Raw genomic sequence first — 24,390 nt, forward strand, 5'->3', positions numbered from 1 at the left:
GAATTCTAGCTGTCAATATACTCCTCCCCTCTTAACCACGCCCCCGACCACGCCCCGCCCAACCCCCGACCACGCCCCCCACCCCCCACCTCCCGAAATCGGAGGTCTCAAGGTTGGCAAGTATACTCAAGGGTCATCAATGCGACTTGTTTTGATTAATATTATTTCTTGATTGTAAATGTTGCATATTATAAATAAAGGTTTATAAAATAAAATAAAATTAAAATTAAAAAAAGGATGCGGAGTTCTGATCCCGTCCGGAAATCCTCTCCATCTTTTCTCACCATCCAGACGTCTCCCTTGTGCGACCGGAAGTGGATCTAACAACACCACTGAAACCGGAGCGCTGCCCAAACATGGATTAAAAGTACAGTTGTTGTTTCCCAGGGCGCCTGTGTGTCAAAGTGATGTCTAACACGGCGAGAAGCGGGGATTTGATCCACTTGAACGTGGGCGGGAAAAGGTGAGCAAGCGGCGACATTTTTTGACGGCTAACTGCAGCTAAACTAGCTTAGCTTCATTCGGGAAGCTTCCATTGTCGGACACGGCGACTCCATCACTCCGTTAAAACCTTCCAGTGGAACTACGATGTGGTGAAACATGGCCTGGGTTTTTGTTACTCTGAAGTTATACACTCAACGAGATGAGGCTGAACGTTAAAGGAAACTTAAAGCACCAAACGATGGCCACCGTCCGACAATGGAAACATAGCTGAGAAAGGGACGCTACAACATGCCACTGTCCCCTTTGGAAACACACGATATTGAGGCGGTTTTAAACAACTACATCAACAAAGGTTGACACGAATGTTCTCTCTTACCTCCTCGGTCTACACTTTTGTCACATTTCGACTTATTCGCCTTTTCTTTAGTTTTTAAACAACACACTGACGTGGACTCTGAAGGGTGTGTTTGTTTGCAGGTTCAGCACCTCCCGACAGACGCTCACTTGGGTTCCTGACTCCTTTTTTTCCAGGTGGGTGAATAAAACAAACGCACACAAACACGAATTGCTTTTTCAAGAAACGAAGCACTTAAAGAGTAGGGATTTAGTCAGAGGTGGGTAGAGTAGCCAGAAATTGTACTCAAGTAAAAGTACTGTTACTTTAGAGATTTATTACTCAAGTAAAAGTAAGGAGTAGTCACCCAAATATTTACTTGAGTAAAAGTAAAAAGTATGTTGTGAAAAAACTACTCAAGTACTGAGTAACTGATGAGTAACATACACACTCATATCCAGAGGTGGGTAGTAACGCGCTACATTTACTCCGTTACATCTACTTGAGTAACTTTTGGGATAAATTGTACTTCTAAGAGTAGTTTTAATGCAACATACTTTTACTTTTACTTAAGTATATTTATAGAGAAGGAACGCTACTTTTACTGCGCTACTTTTATCTACATTCAGCTCGCTACTCGCTACTAATTTTTATCGATCTGTTAATGCACGCTTTGTTTGTTTTGGTCTGTCAGACAGACCGTCAAAGTGCCTGCCTTACTGGTGACGTTTCACTTCGTTCCACCAATCAGATGCAGTCACTGGTGACGTTGGACCAATCAAACAGAGCCAGGTGGTCACATGACCTGACTTAAACAAGTTGAAAAACTTATTCGGGTGTTACCATTTAGTGGTCAATTGTACGGAATGTGTACTGTACTGTGCAATCTAATAATAAAAGTTCCAATCAATCAATCAAAAGTGTGAAGGAAAAAAGATACTTTTTTATTTCAACCGCACGAGGACGTTCCTGTCTTCACAATAAAAGTGCCGCTCCATCGCGCCTGCGCTTTCAAAACAAGAGTCTCCGAAAGCCAGCGCAAACAAGCTAGCAAGCTACGGAGTTTGACGCCAATATATTTCTTGTAAAGTGTATAAAAACGAATATGGAAGCTGGACAAATAAGATGCCAAAAACCCACCACTTTCATGTGGTATTAGACAGAAAGGAGGAACTTTTCTTCTCCTCCATTTGAAAACGTGGACGTTATCATCACAACTGTCTGATTACAATCAACGCAAGTCATCAGAATCACGTAATACACCAACTTATATTGTTGTCTTCATGAAAGAAAGGAATCTATATGTTAAACATGCATGTATATTCATTAAAACACCTTTAACATGTAAACAAAAACAGCAAAATAAATACATATAAATTTTATACTGTATATATCAATGTATATGTATGTATGTATGTATGTATATATATATATATATATATATATATATATATATATATATGATATGAGTGTGTATGTTACTCATCAGTTACTCAGTACTTGAGTAGTTTTTTCACAACATACTTTTTACTTTTACTCAAGTAAATATTTGGGTGACTACTCCTTACTTTTACTTGAGTAATAAATCTCTAAAGTAACAGTACTCTTACTTGAGTACAATTTCTGGCTACTCTACCCACCTCTGCTCATATCATATATATATATATATATATATATATATATATATATACATATACATTGATATATACAGTATATAATTTATATGTATTTATTTTGCTGTTTTTGTTTACATGTTAAAGGTGTTTTAATGAATATACATGCATGTTTAACATATAGATTCCTTTCTTTCATGAAGACTAGAATATAAGTTGGTGTATTACCTGATTCTGATGACTTGCGTTGATTGGAATCAGACAGTAGTGATGATAACGTCCACGTTTTCAAATGGAGGAGAAGAAAAGTTCCTCCTTTCTGTCTAATACCACATGAAAGTGGTGGGTTTTTGTCATCTTATTTGTCCAGCTTCCATGTTCGTTTTTATACACTTTACAAGAAATACATTGGCGGCAAACTCCGTAGCTTGCTAGCTTGTTTGCGCTGGCTTTCAGAGACTCTTGTTTTGAAAGCGCAGGCGCGATGGAGCGGCACTTTTATTGTGAAGACAGGAACTGTGCAGTCAGTCTTTAGGCTTTTGACGAGATGTACGGTTTAAATAAAAAAGGGTCTTTTTTCCTTCACACTTTTGATTGATTGATTGAAACTTTTATTAGTAGATTGCACAGTACAGTATATATTCCGTACAATTGACCACTAAATGGTAACACCCCAATAAGTTTTTCAACTTGTTTAAGTCAGGTCATGTGACCGCCTGGCTCTGTTTGATTGGTCCAACGTCACCAGTGACTGCATCTGATTGGTGGAACGGAGTGAACGTCACCAGTGACTGTATTTGTTGAAACGCAGGCACTACGACAGACCAAAACAAACAAAGCGTGCATTAACAGATCGATAAAAATTAGTAGCGAGTAGCGAGCTGAATGTAGATAAAAGTAGCGGAGTAAAAGTAGCGTTTCTTCTCTATAAATATACTCAAGTAAAAGTAAAAGTATGTTGCATTAAAACTACTCTTAGAAGTACAATTTACCGTATTTTCCGCACTATAAGGCGCACCGGATTATTAGCCGCACCTTCTATGAATTACATATTTCATAATTTTGTCCACCAATAAGCCGCCCCGGACTATAAGCCGCGCCTACGCTGCGCTAAAGTGAATGTCAAAAAAACGCTGCGCTAAAGTGAATGTCAAAAAAACAGTCAGATAGTTCAGTCAAACTTTAATAATATATTGAAAACCAGCGTTCTAACAACTCTGTCCCAAAATGTACGCAAATGTGCAATCACAAACATAGTAAAATTCAAAATGGTGTAGAGCAATAAATAGCAACATAATGTTGCTTGAACGTTAATGTCACAACACACAAAATAAACATAGCGCTCACCTTCTGAAGTTATTCTTCATTCGTAAATCCTTCGAATTCTTCGTCTTCGGTGTCCGAATTGAAAAGTTGCGCAAGCGTGGGATCCAAAAATGGCCGGCTCCGCCTCGTCGAAGTCATCGGATTCAGTGTCGCTGTTGTTGTGCAGCAGTTCTGTGAATCCTGCCTTCCGGAAAGCTCGGACCACAGTTGTGACCGAAACTATCTGCCCAGGCATTTACGATCCACTGGCAAATGTTGGCGTATGTCGACCGGCGCTATCTGCCCGTCTTAGTGAAGGTGTGTTCGCCTTCGGAGCTGTGTGAAAAAAGCCACCCGGCCTCTTCGCGTAAACTTCCCTTAACCACTCGCTCATCTTTTCTTCATCCATCCATCCCTTCGAGTTAGCTTTTATGATGACGCCGGCTGGAAAGGTCTCTTTTGGCAAGGTCTTCCTTTTGAATATCACCATGGGTGGAAGTTAGCATGGCAAGCTAGAACCACAGTGAAGGATGACTTCTCATTCCCTGTGGTGCGAATATTCACCGTACGTGCTCCCGTTCCACAGTGCGGTTCACAGGAATATCAGTCGCTGTGAAATACGGTAGTAATCCGTGTGCGGATGGAGAGATTGCGTCTTTTTATGAACCGGATCCTTGTCGCGTAGTAGGAACCATTTTGTGGTCTTTACAGATGTAAACAGGAAATGAAACGTACGGTGATATCCGCGCGTTTTTTCTTCTTCTTCCGGGGGCGGGTGAAGCGCTTCCTGTTCTATGGGGGCGGGTGCTTTCCTTGGCGGTTGCTTGCGTAGAAGAAGAAGCGCTTCCTGTTCTACCGGGAAAAAAGATGGCGGCTGTTTACCGAAGTTGCGAGACCGAAACTTTATGAAAATGAATCGTAATAAAGCGCACCGGGTTATAAGGCGCACTGTCAGCTTTTGAGAAAAATTGTGGTTTTTAGGTGCGCCTTATAGTGCGGAAAATACGGTATCCCAAAAGTTACTCAAGTAGATGTAACGGAGTAAATGTAGCGCGTTACTACCCACCTCTGCACTCATATCATATATATATATATATATATACATATATATATATATATATATATATATATATATATATACATATACATTGATATATACAGTATATAATTTATATGTATTTATTTTGCTGTTTTTGTTTACATGTTAAAGGTGTTTTAATGAATATACATGCATGTTTAACATATAGATTCCTTTCTTTCATGAAGACTAGAATATAAGTTGGTGTATTACCTGATTCTGATGACTTGCGTTGATTGGAATCAGACAGTAGTGATGATAACGTCCACGTTTTCAAATGGAGGAGAAGAAAAGTTCCTCCTTTCTGTCTAATACCACATGAAAGTGGTGGGTTTTTGGCATCTTATTTGTCCAGCTTCCATATTCGTTTTTATACACTTTACAAGAAATATATTGGCGTCAAACTCCTTAGCTTGCTAGCTTGTTTGCGCTGGCTTTCGGAGACTCTCGTTTTGAAAGCGCAGGCGCGATGGAGCGGCACTTTTATTGTGAAGACAGGAACGTCTTCATGTGCGGTCAGTCTTTAGGCTTTTGACGGGATGTACGGTTGAAATAAAAAAGTATCTTTTTTCCTTCACACTTTTGATTGATTGATTGATTGTAACTTTTATTATTAGATTGCACAGTACAGTACACATTCCGTACAATTGACCACTAAATGGTAACACCCGAATAAGTTTTTCAACTTGTTTAAATCAGGTCATGTGACCGCCTGGCTCTCTTTGATTGGTCAAACGTCACCAGTGACTGCATCTGATTGGTGGAACGAAGTGAAACGTCACCAGTAAGGCAGGCACTTTTAAGGTCTGTCTGACAGACCAAAACAAACAAAATGTGCATTAACAGATGGATAAAAATTAGTAGCGAGTAGCGAGCTGAATGTAGATAAAAGTAGCGGAGTAAAAGTAGCGGAGTAAAAGTAGCGGAGTAAAAGTAGCGGAGTAAAAGTAGCGTTCCTTCTCTATAAATATACTTAAGTAAAAGTATGTTGCATTAAAACTACTCTTAGAAGTACAATTTATCCCTAAAGTTACTCAAGTAGATTTAACGGAGTAAATGTAGCGCGTTACTACCCACCTCTGGATTTAGTGTATTTAAAACATTTTTTTTAATCAAAACCGCATCCCAGAATAGAATGTAGTGGAATTTCTGACCTTTTGAAACATATTTTGTCTGTCGAAGCATGAAAAGAGAACGACATTGAAGCACTAAGAATGTCTGCTAGTTTCTTTTTTTTCTATTCTGAACCATTGAAGGACCATATGTGGGTTATAATTGAATGAGTGGTCGGTCTGACCATTCTACAAAATGTTTTGATTGTTTGTTATGGCTAAATGATTCAAGGAGGTTGTAGAATAAACACGTCCAAAACAACGGGACCTTGACACATGAGGAAAACAGATAAATGGCCAAATAGACCAAGCCTGTGTGTGATTCGCATGATTTTCGATTCATCCAACTCCTCCGGAGGACGTTGTCTGTTTGCATGGGCAATTCAATCCAACAAGGCGCAGTCAAGGCGTTGAGGGGATCTGGTTTGGTGGCTGCAGGATTAGGTCTCTGCTTTTTGCAGACGATGTGGTCCTGATGGCTTCATCTGGCCAGGATCTTCAGCTCTCACTGGATCGGTTCGCAGCCGAGTGTGAAGCGACTGGGATGAGAATCAGCACCTCCAAGTCCGAGTCCATGGTTCTCGCCCGGAAAAGGGTGGAGTGCCATCTCCGGGTTGGGGAGGAGCTTTTGCCCCAAGTGGAGGAGTTCAAGTACCTCGGAGTCTTGTTCACGAGTGGGGGAAGAGTGGATCGTGAGATCGACAGGCGGATCGGTGCGGCGTCTTCAGTAATGCGGACGCTGTATCGATCCGTTGTGGTGAAGAAGGAGCTGAGCCGGAAGGCAAAGCTCTCAATTTACCGGTCGATCTACGTTCCCATCCTCACCTATGGTCATGAGCTTTGGGTTATGACCGAAAGGACAAGATCACGGGTACAAGCGGCCGAAATGAGTTTCCTCCGCCGGGTGGCGGGGCTCTCCCTTAGAGATAGGGTGAGAAGCTCTGCCATCCGGGAGGAGCTCAAAGTAAAGCCGCTGCTCCTCCACATCGAGAGGAGCCAGATGAGGTGGTTCGGGCATCTGGTCAGGATGCCACCCGAACGCCTCCCTAGGGAGGTGTTTAGGGCACGTCCGACCGGTAGGAGGCCGCAGGGAAGACCCAGGACACGTTGGGAAGACTATGTCTCCCGGCTGGCCTGGGAACGCCTCGGGGTCCCACAGGAAGAGCTGGACGAAGTGGCTGGGGAGAGGGAAGTCTGGGCTTCCCTGCTTAGGCTGCTGCCCCCGCGACCCGACCTCGGATAAGCGGAAGAAGATGGATGGATGGAATTCAATCCAACTTTGTACTTTTTGATTATGGGTAAATAAAACTTTTGTACTAAATTCACTTTTGTTGCTGTTTAAGATTCGGACCATCCACCACATAAAATTGGCGTCACGAACAGGACATTGTACAACGAAATTGCAAGCAAAACTAATTTAGTGCAAATTCATAACACATAAAAACATAAGAACATAGATAAAATACATAAAATAGATAAATACCGAGCACACATGCACAGTCATTATTGTCGTCTTGTGTTCAGCGACACTATTGCTCTCAGGTAAAAAGTGTTCTTAAGTCTGTATCTCCTGCCCGAGGGCAGCAGTTCAAAAAGTTTATGTCCAGGGTGAGATGGGTCCCTTATGATGTTTTGGGCCTTTTCAAAGCACCTGGCACTGTACAGTTCATCTCGAGAGGGGAGAGAGCAGCCAGTGATCTTCATGGCAGTTTTTATCACTCTGCAAAATAAACAAGTAAATCTTGTAGAGGTGGTTTAGTGACATGACTCAAAAGGGCGTTAGCTTGACTTAATTGCAACAATTATATTTGTTGTGTGACTATCAGAAACTAATTAGTCATTGAGAGTGGAAAGCAGGGCTCTGTCTGACACGCTGGGTCCAAGGATGCAACATGAAGTCATTACTGCTGTTTTGAGGGTGATTTATAGTGATGGGTCCGGCAACACCGATGCATCGGCGCATGCGTCGAGCTCATAGAGTAAAACCCTGTGTCGGTGCGCGTACCGCTTTTAGAAAGTCACGTGACCGATCATGAGCTGTTTTGGTCACGTGACCGATACGCGAACTGTGTCGCACTGACGCCTCCTCTGTGCCCTGTGAGCGTGTCTTTTCTACAGCCGGAGAAATAATAACTAAGAAGAGAAATCGTCTAAAATTGAATATGTTGGAAAAACTTCTTTTTTTTTTATAAAAATGTGTAAAAAAATAAAATTAAAAAAATTCCCAGTCCACAATCATCCACAACACGTTCTCTTAGATTTCCATGTTATGATACATGTTCACATTATTTATTGACTGTATCTAAAAAAGATAAAAATATATTTTTATTTAAATGAAGATATGAAATAATCCTAAATGAAATACAATGACTTGGTTTATATTATTGTATATACTAGGGCAGGGGTCACCAGGTAGCCCGTAAGGACCAGATCAGTCGCCCGCTGGCCTGTTCTAAAAATAGCTCAAAGAGCAGCACTTACCAGTGAGCTGCCTCTATTTTTTAAATTGTATTTATTTACTAGCAAGCTGGTCTCGCTTTGCTCGACATTTTTAATTCTAAAAGAGACAAAACTCAAATAGAATTTGAAAATCCAAGAAAATATTTTAAAGACTTGGTCTTCACTTGGAATAAGCGGTAGAAAATGGATGGATGGGTCTTCACTTGTTTAAATAAATTCATTTATTTTTTACTTTGCTTCTTATTACTTTTAGAAATACAATTTTAGAGAAAAAATACAACCTTAAAAATGATTTTAGGATTTTTAAACAAATATACCTTTTTACCTTTTAAATTTCTTCCTCTTCTTTCCTGACAATTTAAATCAATGTTCAAGTAATTTTTTTATTTTTTATTGTAAAGAATAATAAATATTTTAGCTTCTGTTTTTTCGACGAAGAATATTTGTGAAATATTTCTTCAAACTTACTATGATTAAAATTCAAAAAAAATATTCTGGCAAATCTAGAAAATCTGTAGAATCAAATTAAAATCTTATTTCAAAGTATTTTGAATTTCTTTTAAAATTTTTGTCCTGGAAAATCTAGAAGAAATACTGATTTGTCTTTGTTAGAAATATAGCTTGGTCCAATTTGTTAAATATTCTAACAAAGTGCAGATTGGATTTTAACCAATTTAAAACATGTCATCAAAATTCTAAAATTTATCTTAATCAGGAAAAATTACTAATGATGTTCCATAAATTATTTTTTTTATTTTTTCAAAAAGATTCAAATAAGCTAGTTTTTCCTCTTCTTTTTGTCGGTTGAATTTTGAATTATAAAGAGTCGAAATTGAAGATAAACTATGTTTCTAAATTTTATTTTTTATTTTTTCTTGTTTTCTCCTCTTTTAAACCGTTCAATTAAGTGTTTTTTTCATTATTTATTCTCTACAAAAAACCTTCCGTAAAAGGAAAAAAAAAATGTACGACGGAATGACAGACAGAAATACCCATTTTTTTATATATATGAATTTATTTATTTAGCTATTCTTGTTTAAATCACACTTACGTGTAACTTACAAATGACAATATATTTATTTATTTAAGTGTGTATCAAACTGGTAGCCCTTCGCATTAATCAGTACCCAAGAAGTAGTTTTTGGTTTCAAAAAGGTTGGTGACCCCTGTACTAGAGCATAAAATCAGTGTCAGTTGAGTCGGTCCATAGGTTGCCTGTAGGGATTTTTAATGTCCAGCAGATGTCAGTATTTAGTGACACAGTATCGACACAGTATCAATACAGTAGTGATGGGTCCGGCAACACCGATGCATCGGCGCATGCGTCAAGCTCATAGAGCGAAACCTTGTGTCGGTGCGCGTACCGCTTTTAGAAAGTCACGTGACCGATCATGAGCTGTTTTGGTCACGTGACCGATACGCGAACTGTGTCGCGCTGACGCCTCCTCTGTGCCCTGTGAGCGGGCCTTTTCTACAGCCGGAGAAAAAATAACTAAGAAGAGAAAGCGTCTAAAATTGAATACGTTGGAAAAACTGTTGTTTTTTTTTAAAATAAAAATGTGTAAAAAAAAAAAAAAAATTCCAGGTCCACAAGCATCCTCATTCACAACACGTTCTCTTAGATTACCATGTTATGATACATGTTCACATTATTAATTGACTGTATCTAAAAAAGACAAAAAATATATTTTTATTTAAATGAATTTATGAAATAATCCTAAATGAAATACAATGACTTGGTTTATATTATTGTATATACTAGGTCAGTGGTTCTCAACTTTTTTTCAGCAATGTACCCCCTGTGAATTTTTTTTTAATTCAAGTACCCCCTAATCAGAGCAAAGCATTTTTGGTTGAAAAAAAAAGATGAAGTAAAATACAGCACTATGTCATCAGTTTCTGATTTATTAAATTGTATAACAGTGCAAAATATTGCTCATTTGTAGTAGTCTTTCTTGAACTATTTGGAAAAAAAGATAAAAATAACTAAAAACTTGTTGAAAAATAAACAAGTGATTCAATTATAAATAAAGATTTCTACACATAGAAGTAATCATCAACTTAAAGTGCCCTCTTTGGGGATTGTATTAGAGATCCATCTGGATTCATGAACTTAATTCTAAACATTTCTTCACAAAAAAAAAAAATCTTTAACATCAATATTTATGGAACATGTCCACAAAAAATCTAGCTGTCAACACTCAATATTGCATTGTTGCATTTCTTTTCACAGTTCTTTTTGACAGACATTTTAGTGACAAACCTGAGCTTGTGCTTCACTGAGTTTATGAACTTTCATTCACATTTTGTTGAAGTCTTATTCAATAAATATATTTATAAAGGATTTTTGAATTGTTGCTATTTTTAGAATATTTTTTAAAAAGCTCACGTACCCCTTGGCATACCTTCAAGTACCCCCAGGGGTACGCGTACCCCCATTTGAGAACCACTGTACTAGGTCATAAAATCAGTGCCAGTTGAGTCGGTCCATAGGTTGCCTGTAGGGATTTTTAATGTCCAGCAGATGTCAGTATTTAGTGACACAGTATCGACACAGTATCAATACAGTTTTGCAATGTGTCGAAACGCTTCATGACGCCTCATCAACCCATCACTACCTGTAGGGATTTTTAATGTCCAGCAGATGTCATTATTTAGTGACACAGTATCAATACAGTTTTGCAATGTGTCGAAACGCTTCATGACGCCTCATCAACCCATCACTAGTGATTTATTTTCCCTTTGAGTAAAAATACAATACATTACATGCAGATGGTTTGTGGTCCTTTTGCGATCCCTTTGCGGTCAACGGAAGTAACAGCACCCAGGTTCACACTCTCTCCATACAAGCCAAAACAATTCACAGAGAGGTGCAGGTGTTATATATTCAGCAATCAGCCCCACACACACTCCACTCACACACGTAGCCACACCCACTATCCCAAGTGACAAGTGAGAAACAAATCCCTGCCTCTACAATATTATTAGATGTCACGTTCAAACACAGGACATACCATTTATCATATTACACAAGACAAAAGGCAAAGAATCAAGGCAAAGAATCAAACAGAGACAGAATTCAATTTGGACTCAATATTGAGGAAAGACATGGCCGCTGCTCTCTCTGCACAGTCCTGCACCACGCTCTGACGAAGAAGGTCTTCGTCTCCTCTTTTAATTCAGATGTTCCATGTTCACGCACCAACATATGTCACAGCAGGAATTGGGAGTATGTAAAACAGTCATTGTTTTCGGTCGCCTTGAAGTCCAAGAAGAGGACTTCTCGGGCTTGGGCTCTTCCTGGATCCAGCTGGGGCAGGTGTTGGAGGACAATGGACAACCCCTCCCGTCTCCTGTCCACAGCAACTTCAAGAGGGCAGCGGGTCGTAAATAGCGTTGACCAAATAGTTGGAAGAGAGTTTGTGAATTACTTCAAAGAGAGTTCCTCCGGAAGTTGAGCAGATGCTGCCATCTGTCCGTGTTGAAATCACAGTGGCGTTTCACGAGCCTTCTTTCTCTTGTTAGGCCTCCAAAGACAGCCTTCATCTTCTCATCAGGAACATAATGCAATATAATGTTTCTTTTGTGATAACTTACAAACAATTATTCCAACAATTATCATCACTGTTCTAACTTCTGGGTGGCTTATGTGTTTATTTTCAGTCTTTTGAGCGGCCGGATCTCCACTTTGAAGGATGAAACTGGCGCAGTGAGTGACTTGGCATCAGTTAGCGTTGTGTCCTTGTGCCTTGTGGTAACGCCCCCCCTTGTCCGCCGTAGATCTTCATCGACAGGGATCCCTCTCTGTTCGCGCCCATCCTCAACTTCTTGCGCACCAAAGAGCTCCACCCACGCTCCGTCAGCGTGCACATGCTCATGCACGAGGCCGAGTTCTACGGGATCACGCCGCTCGGTGAGCTGCTCCGCCGCACGGTTTGTAGGATGTTTGCAATGCGGTGACGTCGTTGTCGTGTGTTCAGTGCGTAAGCTGCAGCTGTGCGACGAGTTGGACCGCTCTTCCTGCGGAAACGTCCTGTTCAACGGCTACCTGCCTCCGCCGGGTAATCTCAAAACGCACCTGACAGTCCGGTAACCTGATGATGATGATGATGACTTCCTGTCTGTGTCCCAGTGTACCCCGCCAAGCGTCGCAATCGCCACAGCGTGGCGGGGTCACAGTTCACGACGGGTCGAGCCACGCCCGTCAAACGCAGCAACACAATGCCCCCCAACTTGGGCAACTCTGGGATGCTGGCCAGAGGGGAGGACAGGGTGACTGGAGGTTAGGACACATGCCTGTCAAAGTTGACTTCAAGTGTAAAAAGTACCAACAGAGGACGTGTGTAGGTCCCTCATCAGATCCGGGCCTGGTTCGAATCATCTGTGGCCATCATAACTGGATCGCGGCGGCGTACTCTCAGTTTGTGGTGTGTTACAGGTACACGGCGACGTCGGCAAAGCTTATATTGGACTTTGACGGCCCGACAGTATCGAAACATAAAATCCCTGCGTTCCGTCTGTCAGGGTGAAGGAGTCCACCGGGTGGCAGCAGGTCTTCACGTCTCCTCGCCTAGACTGGGTCATCGACCGGGTGGCGCTCAACGCTAAGGTGATGAGTGGCTCCCTGGGGGACAACGACAAGATGGTGGCCGTCGCTTCGGGAACGGAGATCATCCTGTGGTCCATCTGCTCGGATGGCAACGGGAACGAGATAGGTAAGTCTTCAAGGACTCGTAACCTGTGAAATTTCACTAACAACTTCTCTTTGTGTATATTCTACGACTGAAAATGAATTTGGAGGTCAATCCTATATTATCAATTATGTATTTATTTTTTTATTTGAATTAGGACAATGTATATTCATCAACATAGAGCAGGGGTGCTCACACTTTTTCTGCAGGCGAGCTACTTTTCAATTGATCAAGTCGTGGGGATCTACCTCATTCATATATATAATTTATATTTACTTATTTATGAAATATATGTTTTTGTTAATAAGTTAAAGGTGTTTAATGATAATGCAAGCATGTTTAACATATATAGTTAATATTGTTAATAAATTAAAGGTGTTTAATGATAATGCAATCATGTTTAACACATAGTTAATATTGTTAATAAATTAAAGGTGTTTAATGATAATACAAGAATGTTTAATACATATAGTTAATATTGTTAATAAATTAAAGGTGTTTAATGATAATACAAGTATGTTTAATACATATTGTTAACAAGTTAAAGGTGTTTAAAGATAATACAAGCATGTTTAATACATATAGTTAATATTGTTAACAAGTTAAAGGTGTTTAATGATAATAAAAGCATGTTTAATACATATAGTTAATATTATTAATAAGTTAAAGGTGTTTAAAGATAATACAAGCATGTTTAATACATATAGTTAATATTGTTAACAAGTTAAAGGTGTTTAATGATAATAAAAGCATGTTTAATACATATAGTTAATATTATTAATAAGTTAAAGGTGTTTAAAGATAATGCAAGCATGTTTAACACATATAGTTAATATTGTTAACAAGTTAAGGTGTTTAAAGATAATACAAGCATGTTTAACACATATAGATTCCTTTCTTTCATGAAGACAAGAATATAAGTTGGTGTATTACCTGATTCTGATGACTTGCATTGATTGGAATCAGACAGTGGTGCTAAAAACGTCCGCATTTTCGAATGGAGGAGAAAAAAGTCCTCCTTTCTGTCCAATACCACATGAAAGTGGTTGGTTTTTGGCATCTTGTTTGTCCAGCTTCCGTACTCCTTTGTATACACTTTACAAGAAATACATTGTCGGCAAACTCCGTAGCTTGCTAGCTTGTGCACGCCAGCTTTCTGAGACTCTTATTTTGTTAGCGCAACTGTGCAGTCGGTCTTTGGAGTTTTGACGACAGGTACGGCGCCAGAGTCTGTTGAAATAAAGTGTTTCTCGCCTCCCAGTCGGTAATTTTAATGAGCTGGCAGCAGCCAGCGTCATCTCAGAAGACCGTCGGGTGCCGTGAATGTCAATCAAGTGACGAAAGTGACGTCATAGTGAAGATTTATGATCGCTCATTTTTAGGACTACCGGTATTTTTTTAATGCCTGGCTGGTGATCGACTGACACATCCTCCGAGATCGACCGGTAGCTCGCGATCGACGTAATGAGCACCCCTGACATAGAGCAACAATGTAAATATGCCGGAGTTTTAGCACAATAGCTCATTTTCATCTGTTGTCCTACGGCAGGTTAATACAGTAAAAATTCAACAGGTCATGATACAAAAGAATACATAAGTCACAAGACATTACACATTACAAGCATACCATAAGCACAGACCATGGACAAAAAAATGAAACAAACAACACACACAAAAAAACATGTGAATAATCTAATTGTGCGTGGATATCTGATTAGTTTTGAACTACTGTTTCAGTACAGGTTTAAATGTTAAATAGGTGTCACAATTAGTTTTTACTAATGTGCAGAACTGGGGCACATTTGGCCACATAGACAGTGTTAGGGATGTCCCGATCCAGGTTTTTGCACTTCCGATCCGATACCGATATTGTTTTTGCATTTCCGATCCGATACCGATACTGACCGATACCGATACTGGCCTATCCGAGCATGTATTAAAGTTTAAAGTTATTTAGCCTACTTAGTTGTCAGAATCATGTTGAAAAGGGTTTTAGTACTCTTGATAACAACTAGCCAGCTGAATTAGGGGAGTTTGAATAATACACAATGGTTGGTAACAAGAAACTGACCTGTTTATTCAAGGATAAACACAAAATAGACAAAATTATACATGACAAACAGAAATGGCATCATTGAACTAGGGCTGGGCGATATGGCCTTTTTTTAATATTGCGATATTTTAAGGCCATATTGCGATACACGATATATATCTCCATATTTTGCCTTAGCCTTGAATGAACACTTGATGCATATAATCACAGCAGTATGATGATTCTATGTGTTTTGATTGATTGATTGAGACTTTTATTAGTAGGTTGCACAGTGAAGTACATATTCCGTACAATTGACCACTAAATGGTAACACCCGAATAAGTTTTTCAACTTGTTTAAGTCGGGGTCCACTTAAATTGATTCATGATACAGATATATACTATAAGATATATACTATCATCATAATACAGTCATCACACAAGATAATCACATTGAATTATTTACATTATTTATAATCCAGGGTGTGGAGGGGGGCGCCGGATGTAAGTGTCAAAAAGACAGCCAAAAGAGTTTGATATGAGAATAAATCTAAAGTTAAAATATAGGGTAGAAATGCACCCATTTGCAGGAAATGTAGTCTTGATTTTCAAAATTTTCTTTCAAGACTTGCATGTCTACATTAAAACATTCTTCTTCATACAGCATTAATATATGCTACTTTTAAACTTTCATGCAGAGAAGGAAATCACAACAAAAAAAAATCACTATTTTTTTCATACGGTGTTGATGTGGAAATGTTTGCCTGCCTCGGCATTTTGATGGTGTGGACGTGTGGCACCGAATGGAGATAAGCGTCTCGACAGACGTTACAATATTTGAACAATGATGTTTTCTCTGTCGTGTGCGTGTGTCGAAAATTGTTATGCGCTTATTTTTTTATTTGATTTTGCGCGTGGCATAGATTTGCTGTGCGCAGAGGACGTTTAAACAGTGCGCAATTGCTGCAGGCGCGCACTTTAGAGGGAACGTTGGTCACACGGCTGCGCTAGCATCACAGCTAACGTTAGCCATGCTGCTACCTCTCTGCTCGGGGAGGGCGTATACGTATGTGACGTATGACGTGACAGTATGTGACGTATGACGTGAGAGTATGTGACGTGTGTAAGAAGGTGTGCTGGAAAATGCGGAACGGAAATTAGGGCGCAGCAGAAAAGTGGAATGTATTATTTAAATCGGTGCGTTGGAAAACACGGACCAGAGTTTTTTTTTTAAACTGGATCTGGATCGGCATTTTCCCATGCCTTGCCGATACGCAATTTTTGGCAAATATCGGCAGCCGATCCGCACATCCCTAGACAGTGTGGATAAAGAAAGGCGTGTACAACTATTACTAACATGTTTTTGTCACCCTGGTCCGTGATTACTTCAAAACTGATACGGTTAACTAGAGCTGTATCACAATATAAGTGTTTTATATCGGTCATTATTGATATTTCTATGACCTATCGTAGGAAAACGTATTAAATATAATTTTTTTTAATTTAAAACATAACCTTCCTCTGTTTATGACATACTTGCCAACCTTGAGACCTCCGATTTCGGGAGGGGGTGGGCGTGGTCGGAGTGGGACGGGGGCGTGGTTGGGGGCGTGGCTAAAAGGGGAGGAGTATATTTACAGCTAGAATTCACCAAGTCAAGTATTTCCTATATATATATATATAGGAAATACTTGACGTTCAGTGATATCTAGCTATATATATATATATATATATATATATATATATATATATATATATATTTATTTGATCATATATGTATATATTTTTTATTTATTTTTTATTTTATTTTATTATATATATTTATATATATTTTTTTTATTATATATATATATATATATATATATATATATATATATATATATATATATATATATATATATATATAATAAATACTTGAATTTCAGTGTTCATTTATATACACATATACACACACATAACACTCATCTACTCATTGTTGAGTTAAGGGTTGAATTGTCCATCCTTGTTCTATTCTCTGTCACTATTTTTCGAACCATGCTGAACACCCTCTCTGAGCATTGCTGTGTGGCACGCACAAAAGTGCTTTCATCAAATGCACTAGATGGCAGTATTGTCCTGTTTAAGAGTGTCACAACATTGCTGTTTACTGCAGACGAACTGCTTTACGGTATACAAAAAAGGGACTGCTGTTGTTGTGTGTTGTTGCCACGCTGGGAGGACGTTAATGAAACTGCCTAACAATAAACCCACATAAGAAACCAAGAACTCGCCCTCCATCATTCTATAGTTATAACGTGATTGGGCAGGTACGCTTTTTTATATTGTGGAGGACCTGAGTCCGCCTGAATTTCGGGAGATTTTCAGGAGAAAATTTGTCCCGGGAGGTTTTCGGGAGAGGCGCTGAATTTCGGGAGTCTCCCGGAAAATCCGGGAGGGTTGGCAAGTATGGTTTATGACACCCTCAGCTATCAAGGCATAAAGGAAATGTCAACACAAGCATGGAAAACACTTAATCAAAATTCTAAAATCACACCAAATATTTAACAATAAGCTCTTAAAATGAGGGTGCAAAAATAAGGAATATGTAAGAAATGCTTAATATGGCGTAACAAGTGAATGTAAACAGAGAAACCTTAGAAGAACTATTTTTTTTGCAGGTTTACTGTCAGGAAGTTACAGCTGTGCTCTAAAGGGTGAGCATGGCTAAAGTTTGCGTGGTGTTACCGGTCTTGCATCATTTACAGACCACGTTGGTCTGACTACGGTCTGTTTTAAAGAATCCCAAAAACCTGCCATACTGTAGAGGTGACTTTTCCTCTTTTATCCACAATTTATTTTCTTTCTGAAGCACTCATTGCTACTTTTTCCTCTCACTCCACGCAAAGAATCAACCTTGCGACACAACAAGATGGCGCAACCAAACTTGATAGTTGATTGGCTTTTGGCGTGTAACTCCCGCCGATCAGTGATCACTTCCTGCGTTGCTCGGTTACCAGAGAGCGAGCGCCTTTCTTCATGCAACCAACCTTGCTTTACAAATTTCTTCAGACGAAAAATGAATAAAAAACTATATCGATTACGTGTTTATCAAAATATTCAGTACAGGCCAATAGTTTGGACACACCTTCTCATTCAATGGGTTTTCTTTATTTCCATGACTATTTACATTGTAGATTGTCACTGAAGGCATCACAACTATGAATGAACACACATGGAGTTATGTACTTTAACAAAAAAAGGTGAAATAACTGAAAACATGCATACCTGCCAACTACTCCGGTTTTCCCGTAATTAGTACGGTTTTCATCAACCTATTCCGGGTTACGGTTGCAGTGATAAAAAATACGGTTTTTCATTAATTAAAAAAAAAAAATTTTTTTAAGTTTTATTCACGAAATCGCGTAACAACAATGACAATCGACACTGCTTCCCGTAACTTCCTATCGAGCCATTCCGAATGCCATGCGCGAGGCTATTTATAGCACCGCTGCCAAGCACGAGGCACCAGTTGCCATTGTTTCCAAACGAGCGAACGATCATGGAATCAGCCGGAGAAAAATCGCAAACGAGTCTTAAACCGAAAAGAAAACTGCAGTCATTCCGTGAAGAATATTCAAAAGCCTATCCGGGAATAATTATCCGTTCCAAAAAGGGCGAATTGCACCTTGTGCAGACAAGATTTTTCGATCGGACACGGAGGAATTAGCGACGTAAAAGACCACGTTGGGACAAAAAAACACAAGTCTAATGCCGTTGCTAGCGATACAAGTGGAAAACTTTCAACGTTTTTCGTCGCCCAAACAGATTCTTTGGATGTGATAAATGGCGAAGTTTTATTTACGGAGGCAATAATTGAGCAAACAAAAAGGTAATGACACCAATGTTATCTATTGGAATTGTTTAGTACTGTTATACTGTTAAAAGTGTTTATACTATTTATGCTTTCAAGTCCAAGTTGAAGAAATCTTGTTAAATGTTGACAGCATAACTACCAAAATACAGAAGTATGTCCTTAATATTTTTGCAGTGCTATATCTGTTGAAAAGTTAAAATGATTACATTAGAGATGCGATGTGCCACTTTTCAAGTGTCTGATGGCTTAAATTAATTTTCATTCATTTTTCATATTTTGAATTCTTTTGAAAGGCTTACAAAAAAAACTACATTTGAATTGTAATTCCATGCTATTGACAGGACTATTAATTTTAATGAAGTTAGCTTACCATGTTTACAGTATGATAATTGTGATAGAAATGTGAATTTTAGGCACAGAATATTTTTTACAATTGAACAAGGCAGTAGATTATACAAGCTTGGACAGAAAGTTAATGACACCAATTTTTTTTTTAATGGAATTGTTTAGTTTTGTTTACTGTAAAAAGTGTTTATACTGTTTATACTTTCAATTAACAAATTGAAGTCTTGTGAAAGGTTGACAGGATAACTGGCATTAACTGTCAAAATAATTTCAAACTATTGAAGTTAGCTTACAGAATAAACATGTCATTCAACCCATATGATTTTTGCTGTAATATTTTTGTTTTGAAAAGTCACTGTGACTGATAGAAAAGTGATGGTTTTAGCAACATTTTAACCTGTCTGAAGGCTAATAATCATTTTGCGTCGGGGGGCGAAGCCTGAACCCCCCACCAGGATGAATGCTAATAATCATTTTGTGTCGGGGGGCGAAGCCTGAACCCCCCACCAAGACTTTGTCCTGGACCCTGGCTACTAGGTTTTTCTGATTTCAAAAGTTGGCAGGTATGAAACATGTTTTATATTCTAGTTTGCATTCTCTCGATGAGCTTCAAGGGGTAGTCACCAGAAATGGTTTTCACTTCAGTGACAATCTACAATGTAAATAGTCATGAAAATAAAGAAAACGCATCAAAATGAGAATGTGTGTCCAAACTTTTGGCCTGTACTGTATATTGATATTGTTTTATCACCCAGCCCTATGGTTTACATTATGAGCAAAAAATTATATCAAATAATTGCCATTTCCGGACTTCCCTGTTCTTCCATAGACACCATAGCTTGTGTTTCCTCAAGCATCTTAAGAAAAAACATCAGAAGAGGACGCAAAATACAACACCTTTTCTTCGTTTTTCCGCAGGTTCTGACTCAGTCTTTCGCCCCTCGAGGATGCTCCTGATTTTAAGGATCACATTTGGCTTGAGTCTTTTAAACTATTTCCTTCCAAATCCTGTAGTAAAACGGTCCTTACCTTCCTCATGTTGCCATCATTTGGAAATGTATGCCTTCTGTCCCCTTCTTTTGTTGCATTGCTACAACTAGCAACAACCTGTCTGGCAGCCATCTTTGATCATTCCTTCAAATTCTGCACAAAAATAACCCGTTTGGGGATGAAGACGCCACCAAAACACACACTAAACAATATAAAATTACCTTTGGTCCTCTGTCGGTGACGTCACTTTCAGCTCCAAAAAGTGGGCGTTCCTAAATGTGCTGAAAACCAGCATAAAATCACTTTTTACCTGTAGACATGTCTTTTAGGTCTTAAACTCCGAAATAAGTCAATGTCAGCATTTGAGGAACCCTTTAAGGGTGTGTTCCTCACACGGGCAGCAGGTGGCGTCTGAGAGCGAGTCTTCACGTTGCGCTGCTGTCCTTGCAGGCGTCTTCAGCCTCAACGTGCCGGTGGAGGCGCTCTTCTTCGTGGGTAACCAGCTGATCGCCACCAGCCACATCGGGAAGGTCGGCGTGTGGAATGCCGTCACCAAACACTGGCAGGTGGGTCGGCGTGCGCGTGAAGAAGCGCCGTCCTTGTGCTCACCTTGAAGCTTTTGTTGTGTCGTCCGAGCAGAACCAGGATGTGGTTCCCATCAGCAGCTACGACACGGCGGGATCCTTCCTCATCCTGGGATGCAATAATGGATCCATCTATTACATCGGTACCACACATTTTAGGCTAGCTTTTAACTGATTTTGTATGTTTAAACCTAAAAACCATGGCTTTAGATACTCGGCACCATCTTATAAATATGCTAATGTCTTTTATATTAGCATGCTAGCATTTTATGCTAGCTTTTTAGTTGATTTTGTATGTTGAAACCTAAAAATCATGGTTTTGAATACTTTTCTGCCACTTTAGAAGTCAATCAAAATAATTATTTGTTGCCATAATCTTCCAGCCCAACTCCATGATATACATCTTTGTGTTGTTGTTTTAGACCATGGGTGTCAAACTCTGGCCCGCGGCCCTTGAGGCGATATCAAATTATCACTAGAGCTGGCCCGCCGATTATATACAGCGGCGGTGCCGCGGTAATACCGCATTCACCGCTAATTGTCATACTTGCCAACCCTCCCGGGAGACTCCAAGATTTCAGTACCCCTCCCGTAAATCGTCACGTCCACTTTTCATCCAGTCCAACAAGTGCTGGCCCAGTCACATAATATGTGCGGATTTCGATACAAGTTACACTGAGGGTGGCCGTATAAACAACTTTAACACTGTTAGAAATACACGCTGAGGAGTGTGATCCCACGATAGTTGGAACACACCCTCCGGTTCCCCTTCTTAAAGAGAGGAACCACCACCCCGGTCTGCCAATCCAGAGGTACCGCCCCCGATGTCCACGCGATGTTGCAGAGTCTTGTCAACCAAGACAGCCCCACAACATCCAGAGCCTTAAGGAACTCCGGGCGGATCTCATCCACCCCCGGGGCCTTGCCACCGAGGAGCTTTTTAACTACCTCGGCAACCTCAGCCCCAGAAATAGGAGAGCCCACCACAGAATTCCCCAGGCCCTGCTTCCTCATAGGAAGACGTGCTGGTAGGATTGAGGAGGTCTTCGAAGTATTCCCTCCACCGATCCACAACATCCGCAGTCGAGGTCAGCAGAGCACCACCCCCACCATACACGGTGTTGACACTGCACTGCTTCCCCTTCCTGAGGCGGCGGATGGTGGTCCAGAATTGCTTCGAAGCCGTCCGGAAGTCTTCCCGGTAAGGTCTATTCAGGTGTACTGGAGAGGAGGCTACGCCGGATAGTCGAACCTCGGATTCAGGAGGAACAGTGTGGTTTTCGTCCTGGTCGTGGAACTGTGGACCAGCTCTATACTCTCGGCAGGGTCCTTGAGGGTGCATGGGAGTTTGCCCAACCAGTCTACATGTGCTTTGTGGACTTGGAGAAGGCATTCGACCGTGTACCCCGGGAAGTCCTGTGGGGAGTGCTCAGAGAGTATGGGGTAACGGACTGTCTTATTGTGGCAGTTCGCTCCCTGTATAATCAGTGTCAGAGCTTGGTCCGCATTGCCGGCAGTAAGTCGGACACGTTTCCAGTGAGGGTTGGACTCCGCCAAGGCTGCCCTTTGTCACCGATTCTGTTCATAACCTTTATGGACAGAATTTCTAGGCGCAGTCAGGGCGTTGAGGGGATCTGGTTTGGTGGCTGCAGGATTAGGTCACTGCTATTTGCAGATGATGTGGTCCTGATGGCTTCCTCCGGCCAAGATCTTCAGCTCTCACTGGATCGGTTCGCAGCCGAGTGTGAAGCGACTGGGATGGGAATCAGCACCTCCAAGTCCGAGTCCATGGTTCTCTCCCGGAAAAGGGTGGAGTGCCATCTCCGGGTTGGGGAGGAGATCTTGCCCCAAGTGGAGGAGTTCAAGTACCTCGGAGTCTTGTTCACGAGTGGGGGAAGAGTGGATCGTGAGATCGACAGGCGGATTGGTGCGACGTCTTCAGTAATGCGGACGCTGTATCGATCCGTTGTGGTGAAGAAGGAGCTGAGCCGGAAGGCAAAGCTCTCGATTTACCGGTCGATCTACGTTCCCATCCTCACCTATGGTCATGAGCTTTGGGTCATGACCGAAAGGACAAGATCACGGGTACAAGCGGCCGAAATGAGTTTCCTCCGCCGAGTGGCGGGGCTCTCCCTTAGAGATAGGGTGAGAAGCTCTGTCATCCGGGAGGAGCTCAAAGTAAAGCCGCTGCTCCTCCACATCGAGAGGAGCCAGATGAGGTGGTTCGGGCATCTGGTCAGGATGCCACCCGAACGCCTCCCTAGGAAGGTGTTTCGGGCACGTCCGACCGGTAGGAGGCCACGGGGAAGACCCAGGACACGCTGGGAAGACTTATCTCTCCCGGCTGGCCTGGGAACGCCTCGGGATCCCCCGGGAGGAGCTGGACGAAGTGGCTGGGGAGAGGGAAGTCTGGGCTTCCCTGCTTAAGCTGCTGCCCCCGCGACCTGACCTCGGATAAGCGGAAGAAGATGGATGGATGGATGGAGAAATATACGCCACACTGTGAACCCACACCAAACAAGAATGACAAACACATTTCGGGAGAACATCCGCACCGTAACACAACATAAACACAACAGAACAAATACCCAGAACCCTTTGCAGCACTAACTCTTTCGAGACACTACAGTGTTAAAGTTGTTTATATGGCCACCCTCAGTGTAACCTGTATCGCTGTTGATCAAGTATGCGTTGCATTCACGTGTGTGTGCGTACAGAAGCCGCACATATCTTGTGACTGGGCCGGCACGTTGTTGGAATGGATGAAAAGCGGACGTGACGACAGCTCGTAGAGGACGTTAAAGGCAGTGCCTTAAAGGCACTGCCCCCAAGACTGTGGTCCGGGTGGACTACGAGATATAATGACTGATGAACAACTTCATTCGATAATGAAGGTTGCCTCAGCTCAAAGCCTGAGCCCCGACATTAATGAACCAGCATCCAAGAAAATATGCCAGGTACCTGGCTTGGGCACATCAGATTAGATCAGTGTGTTGCAAACTGAGCAGTTTAAAGTCCTGAATGGTTGGTTTATTCATTGTTATTTTATTTTCTAATTTATTAGCCTGTGGAAAAAAATTTGATATTTACCTCAGAAGGCTGCAAATAGAAAAGAGGCATTACATTTTTATTTAAATTGTATTTGATATGCCATTGATATTTTTTAATTATTATTATTATTATTTGAAACTGGATTTTGCTTGTCACTATAAAGTTATATAAGCCTTGCTTGTTCAATATTCAATGCAAAACTTGTTTGGGTCCCTATTAAAAGGTTAATTTGTTCAATCTTGGCCCGCGGCTTTGTTCAGTTTTACATTTTGGCCCACTCGGTATTTGAGTTTGACACCCCTGTTTTAGACGTCCAGAAGTTTCCTCTAAGGATGAAGGACAACGACCTGCTGGTGACAGAACTGTACCGCGACCCGACTAAGGACGCCATCACTGCACTGAGCGTGTACCTCACCCCTAAAACCAGTACGGACTCTCAGAAGCTCTCGGTGCGGCGACTCGTCAACCGTCGTCTTAATCGTGTCTTTGTGCCGCTCA

The 24,390-nt window shown here is 40.8% G+C and overlaps 1 protein-coding gene across 1 annotated transcript in view; it reads left to right on the forward strand.

The window, feature by feature from the left end:
- Positions 1-314: 314 nt before the first annotated feature.
- Positions 315-24,390, forward strand: part of shkbp1 (SH3KBP1 binding protein 1) — a 31,497-nt gene continuing 7,421 nt past the window's right edge. Inside the window, exons 1-11 of the mRNA XM_061972266.1 lie at positions 315-463; positions 922-975; positions 12,010-12,055; positions 12,127-12,259; positions 12,327-12,407; positions 12,479-12,628; positions 12,694-12,784; positions 12,871-13,061; positions 20,708-20,823; positions 20,897-20,984; positions 24,202-24,318. Of these exons, the coding sequence (XP_061828250.1) occupies positions 408-463; positions 922-975; positions 12,010-12,055; positions 12,127-12,259; positions 12,327-12,407; positions 12,479-12,628; positions 12,694-12,784; positions 12,871-13,061; positions 20,708-20,823; positions 20,897-20,984; positions 24,202-24,318 (1,123 nt within the window). The 5' untranslated portion in view covers positions 315-407. The remainder of the gene's footprint in view (positions 464-921; positions 976-12,009; positions 12,056-12,126; positions 12,260-12,326; positions 12,408-12,478; positions 12,629-12,693; positions 12,785-12,870; positions 13,062-20,707; positions 20,824-20,896; positions 20,985-24,201; positions 24,319-24,390) is intronic.

The sequence above is a fragment of the Nerophis lumbriciformis genome, linkage group LG17 (genome assembly GCF_033978685.3).
Source record: "Nerophis lumbriciformis linkage group LG17, RoL_Nlum_v2.1, whole genome shotgun sequence".
Lineage (NCBI taxonomy): Eukaryota > Metazoa > Chordata > Actinopteri > Syngnathiformes > Syngnathidae > Nerophis > Nerophis lumbriciformis.